Source organism: Neomonachus schauinslandi, chromosome 4 (assembly GCF_002201575.2).
Source record: "Neomonachus schauinslandi chromosome 4, ASM220157v2, whole genome shotgun sequence".
Taxonomy (NCBI): domain Eukaryota; kingdom Metazoa; phylum Chordata; class Mammalia; order Carnivora; family Phocidae; genus Neomonachus; species Neomonachus schauinslandi.
The window spans coordinates 103,806,063-103,812,310 of record NC_058406.1 but is presented as its reverse complement, the minus strand read 5'-3'; the positions used below and the strand labels follow the sequence as shown (position 1 = coordinate 103,812,310).

Here is a 6,248-nt window from a genome sequence, read left to right as displayed (position 1 = left end):
AGTGAGCTCGTACACGGAAAAGAGCCACGGACATGGGCACACCACGCCCGAGACCACTATGCAAAACCTTTAATTCAGAAAAGTCCTTTAAATCTTCAAGACCCACAGGACAGGAAGAGACAGAGTGTACCGGGTGAGCGGCGCTTAGGGCAACGCGGGCGGGGCGGACAAGTCGGGATCTGCGCGGGGGAGGCGGAGGCGGAGGCGGGCTGGCGGGAGGGGAGCGCGCGAGTCGGGCGCGGCCGCGCGCGGGGCGGGGCGCCGAGAAAGACCCGAGCCCGCAGCCCGCCGCCCAGAAGTCGCAGCGCCTCCGCCGCCGGACGCACGGCCCTCGCTCGTCCCGCGAACACATGGTAAGCCCGACCTTTTTCTCGTCTTCGAGGCTCTGCAATGAAAAGAGCCACACGGTGCTTTCCACCACGCTTGATCTTTCATTTCTATGTGGACGTGGCAGGAAGCAGGGCAGGAAAAAAAAATCCGGCGGGGGGGTGGGTGTTGGAATTGGGGTAGAGAGGCAGGAAGGAAGCAGCCCTAGTGATAGCTGTGATAGCAGCCAAGGGGCGGCCACTGGAGGGTCTCTGGCTCCAGGGCGGCGATAAGGTGCGGAGCTGGGGAAGGGGGCTGCGCTCGGCACCGCGTCCCCGCGGGGTGGCGCCAGGCGCGATCCCCCTCCGCCGGGAAGTGGGCGAGTCGCGGGGTCCCGCTGGGGCTGGAGGCCCCTGGCCCAGCCCTGGGCTCGCGGAAGCCAGGGAGACAAGTGAAAGAGGTGGGGCAGAGGGGGCGTCCGGCCGCTCTAATTGTTTCTGTAGACCAGAAAAGGGCACGTCTCAGAACTGAGCCGTCTGAGTGAGCCCTGGGAAAATCATTTCAGTAAGCTAGGCAACCGGCCAAGACACAAAGAGCCTGAAACTGAAGCGGCTCTCAGCTGTCGGAATGCAGCCCGGACAGTGGGAGGAGCCCCGTCCAGGCCGAGCCCCCTCCTCCTGCCCTTTTCCTCTGAACCCACCATCTTTTCAGGGACTCGTGTCGTCATCTGTTTTTCTCTTCCCAGTTCCTGCCAACCTACTTTGAATTTTCTTTCGAACTTTTGCATTAAACCACCTCCAAAAGTTGCCTCCTCCAAGGCCTCTTTAGTGAAAGGAGTCAAATAAGCTTCCGCCCGGGGGCCAGATGGGGTTTCTGTGTCTCCCCCCTCCCCCCAAGCTATGAATGGATTTTACGTTTTTGAGTGGTTGAAAGAAAATCACAGGAAGAATAATACTTGTTAGACGTGAAATGATACGAAAATCCAACTTAATTGTCCATAAATGAAGTTTTACTAGCACACGGCCACGCCCGTTCCCCAATGAGTTGCCTGTGTGGTTGCTGTCCCGCGACAAAAGAGTGACAGAGACAACATGGACTACAGTGGCCTAATATATATACTGTTTGACCCTTTACAAACAAATTTGTCCCCTTCTGCTCTAGTGTGTCAACCTTTATCGCAGCCTACTCTTCTCCTCTTTACTTTCCATGCATGTGTCCCATGGAACCTGGAAAAGGTGGACCCCGCACCAATAGGTGGTGAAGATCTGGAATGATTGTCCTGTCCTGGCGGAAGGTGGATGCCATTATGGATCCTTTGGGGGGCGGGGGAGTAGGAGGGTAGGAGCACATTGGTTAAGAATGACAACAGCAGGGGCGCCTGGGTGGCTCACTTGGTCAAGGGTGGGACTCTCGATCTCAGCTCAGGTCCTCATCTTAGGGTTGTGAGTTCAAGTCCCGCGTTGGGCTCCATGCTGGGCGAGGAGCCTACTTAAAAAAAATAAGTATGACAACAGCAATGCTGGGGTCTTTTTCAAGTGTTACTTCTTTTTCACATTACTTTTTCTTCCCCCTTTCCTCAAATGTTGAGTATTTAGCATGCGTTTTTAAAATTCTTTCACGGTATCCAGTTATCTCACACCATTTTCTTCTTCCTATCATGGTGCCAAATACAACTGTGAGGATGCAGGTGGGGAGTGCTGGCCTCCAGGCAGGAGATCTGGTTCTCCTCTTTCTCAGCCTCTGCTCCACCTTGAGCAAAGCTTTCCTGTCTCTGGGCCTCCCTTCTCTGGAACCATCTCCCAGGCCCCCTCCAGCTTGCAATTTTGCAATTCCGTTTCAGTAATTTGGTAATTGTGTTTCTTTCTTTTGCTCTGGAAAATTACCTCTGAGGAGAAATACAGAGGTTTTAATTTTTTCCATGTGTGGCTGATAGCAACAGTTTCAAGAAGGAAAAAAAAAATAGTCTAAATTATAGTCCTGATGTTAAGGAGGAAAAAAAATAAGGCAGAAAGCCACTTTGAAACCAAAAAAGCAAAACGGTCTGAATTCCACAAGGAAAGGGGGCAGAGGAGCATCTGTAGGCCTCACAAAGCCCTTGCTCCTTAGCCTGGAACCTTCTGCCTTATCTGGCTTGCCCTCCCAGCTGACCTTCTTCCTGTCAACTGACACATCGGTAAGACAGTGAGATTTTAGTTCCGATAAGGAAGGCGGTTGAGCAAACACATCTGTTTCCAGGCTGTGGTATTCTGTTTCACTCCCAAACCCTGGACCTACAAACATTTTTCTTTCCTTAAGAAAAAGTTCTCTTTGAGAAAAAAGAAAAAATCCCAACAAGATGACTGTTGGGAAAGAATCCACCTCCAGAAGAGTTCATTAGAACCACCTCCGAGGGGGGCTTTACAGATCAGGCAGCTCATCTAGCTGGTAAAGCACCTGGAGAAACGGCCGATGAAAAGGCTACAGGAGGGAAGAGGGAAGGAGCCCAAAGCTACGTGGCTAAGGGCTCAGATCATTCCGTTAATTACATTAATTACATTAATTACAGTCCGCAGCTCGTTAATTACTAGGATTGAAAGACTCCAGGAAGTCCCGAAAAGACCAAATTAAAAGCTAAATGCTAAATTGCAAATGTCACCGTCCAAACAAAGATCTTTTTTTTTTTTCAAGATTTTATGTATCTGAGAGAGAGAGAGAATGAGTGATGGGAGGGGCAGAGGGAGAGAGAAGCGGACTCCCTGCTGAGCAGGAACCCTGATGCAGAACTTGATCCCAAGACCCAGAGATCATCATCTGAGCCGAAGGCAGACGCTTTATGGACTGAGCCACCCAGGAACCCCACAAAGATCATTGTTAATACCTGAAGATAAAGCCTCAAAGGAGGGGCATGGCTGACAAGTTTTCCAGAAAGCCTGCAGTGGCCAGACTGAACCACCAGGGGATCTAGGTACCAGCAGGAATGACCGGAAGACTCCGAAAAATAGGATTTCCCTGAAGAATTCTGTTACAAGGAAAGCAGAGCTCACACAGAATTGACCCCAGCTTCTCCTGGTGCTACCACAGCTAAGGTTCAGCTCTGTAGATGTCGGGAGCTGTGTGAATAGCAACCCGAGAGCTCCCTTCCTGAGATCCACCTTTGTGGTTTGAAGTGACCAAAGAAGTTCCTCCAGCCATTCCTGTAGGAATTAGTGGCATCTGGAAGTAGAAGGAACAAAGACCAAAACTGCAGAAAGGGACCTGGAGGCTGAGATTCTTGGGGTGGTTCTGCTATGTCAGTTCCCTTCTCATGTCTCCCGTTTCCTCGCATGTAAAATTAATGGTTTCTAACCTTCGATATGAAAGCTGCTTTTGAACATCCAAAAAGCTCTCAGATCTCCCACCCCACACACAATAATAACTAGGCATTTAGTATTCTTCTAGAAAATGCAAGAGTCCCAGGAATTCAGTATTGCTTTATTTTTACTTATTTAAGTAGTATTTAAGTAGCTTTATTTTTACTTATTTAAGTAGTATTTAAGTAGCTTTATTTTTACTTATTTAAGTAAGGGACAGACAGACTCTTAAGCAGGCTCCACGCCCTGCTTGGGGCTCAATCTCACGACCCTGAGATGTGACCTGAGCCGAAATCAAGAGTCGGTCACCAAACCGACTGAGCCACCCAGACACCCCCCAGTATTGTCTTAAAAAGCTGCCATTTCATTCATCCCGGCAGCCTCTATATTCTCTTAGAAAATAGGAGATTATTTAATCTCTAGACAGTGCATGGTGTGCTTACAGATCTGTGGCTGTATAGTTATACATATGTTTACCCACAGATTCTCGAAACATCAGTAAAACCTGCCACGCTCACTCTCAGCAAGGCAGTCTACTGCTTTCAGACACACCCACCTGCTCCATGCGTACCCTCACTATGCTTCACCCGGAATAAACATGGGAACCAATAGAGGAGGCTCACGGAATGTGACTCTCTGTGTTTGTTCTGGGCCCCTCGTCCCCTAAAAAAATGACCTAGCCTTTTAGGAAACTGCTTTGCCCCGAAATGAAGGTATGAGATTCTCTATAGAGTGTTCTCTAGCATCTAGCCCTTGTCTGAGCCCTGACTTCTTTTCTCTAAAGGCAAAAATGTCCAGCCCTACTGAGACCGAGCGGTGCATCGAGTCTCTGATTGCTGTTTTCCAGAAGTTTGCTGGAAAGGAGGGTAACAACTGCACACTCTCCAAGACAGAGTTCCTAACCTTCATGAATACAGAACTGGCTGCCTTCACAAAGGTATTGCTCCCAGCCCCCGGCCCCCAAACTACCCAGAGCTCGAAATAAGACACTGGCAGAATGGCTAGAAGTGAAGGCCCAGCTGACCCCCACACTCCGCCTCCTTTTCATTCACTCTGAGCCAGGGGCCTGCATAGACAAGGCTGAGCCCCTAGGCCTCTGAGTGAGCTCTGCGTGACCACGAAAGGACCTTTTCTTCTTTTCTTTGAATAAGATATATTTTAAAGATCAAAGTTACCAAACTACATGACACAGGGAATGGTCATTTTTTTCTTTCATTTAGGGAAAAGGCATACGAAACGGTAAATGGTGTAATAGGATAGTTTTCAAATTTTATTCCTCCATCCCAAAGCCTCTAGGGAAGCCCTGTCCCATGGAACTTTCTGTGGTGATGGAAATAATGTTCTGCATATCTGCACAATCCCATGTGGGAGCCACATGGGATTTCAAGATGTTATGTATCAGAGAGAGAGAGTGGCAGGTGCCACTTTCGGACTGACTTTCTAAATCCCTAATTTAAATGGCCGTACGCAGCTAGTGGCTGTACGTGCGTCATGTGTTGGCGGCTCAGCTGAGTGGGGGAGGAGGAGGCGGATCGGGGCCTGCATCTGCTTTCCACCTCGCATCACTCCACTTCCGTATAGTCCGTACACTGCGGTTGCATGCAACACTTGAAAAAGGTGTTCTGCTGCTTTTGTGAAATTGCACAACCCCTGACCGTCACAGAGGAACCCTGGGCCGGGAGCCAGAAAACGTGGGTTCTGGTCACAGGTCTTCCCCTTCGGCAAGTCACTTCACCTGTTTGAGTCCGTCTCTGTGTCTGGGAAGTGGGAGTGTTACTAACCCCTACCCTGTACCGTACATTTCTTGTGAGACTAAGATGTGGCAGCATAATGGAAAGCATCTTAGAAAGTGTGATATAAATTAATGTATTATTAATAGTAATAGTATCATTATGATGGTTATTGTTATCTTTGCAGAACCAAAAGGACCCTGGTGTCCTTGATCGCATGATGAAGAAACTGGACCTCAACGCTGACGGGCAGCTAGATTTCCAAGAATTTCTTAATCTTATTGGTGGCATGGCCATAGCTTGCCATGACTCCTTTACAAGGTCTACCCATTTCCGGAAGTAAATCAGAGGGGCTCTTGGGCCTTGGCCTCCAGACCACCTCTTTCCTTCAAAACAGCCTCCCAATCATCACGTCCTCCTCACATCCTCCACGGACCCTGAGCCCAGAGCGTCCACCACCCCCTGTGCAGGCCAGTCCTGCTGGTAGTTAATAAAGCAATAGCGTTTTTTAAAGCACACACTAAAGAGTCAGTACATTTGTGCCAGGGAGGAAGCAGCGTGGGAGGAATGGAATTAGCATGATGGAAGCAGTTCCCAGAGCTGCACAGTAAATAGTGAAAATACACACTGGGTGTAGATGTAATTATGACTCACGATACCAACAGGATCATTCCAGATTACTCAGACTGATGGAGGATGTCACTTGTCATAACTCACTCAGTGCCCTAATATGGGCACCGTCACAGGCTCTGAAGATACAGTCAGCAAGACAGACAAGGTCCCGCATTCACTGAGCTGACTTTCTAGTGGGGGAAAGACGGTGAATGAGTAAGCAACAAACAAGACGACTAGAATGTGATAAATCCTGTGGAGGAAGGATTAC

The 6,248-nt window shown here is 49.1% G+C and overlaps 1 protein-coding gene across 1 annotated transcript; it reads left to right on the top strand.

The window, feature by feature from the left end:
* The first annotated feature begins 248 nt into the window (after positions 1–248).
* On the top strand, positions 249–5,882 carry S100A11 (S100 calcium binding protein A11). Its single transcript, XM_021687998.2, has 3 exons — positions 249–353; positions 4,420–4,572; positions 5,553–5,882. The coding sequence occupies exons 1-3, from the start codon at positions 351–353 to the stop codon at positions 5,706–5,708; spliced, it is 312 nt and encodes a 103-aa protein (XP_021543673.1). The 5' UTR covers positions 249–350; the 3' UTR covers positions 5,709–5,882.
* The last annotated feature ends 366 nt before the right edge of the window (positions 5,883–6,248 follow it).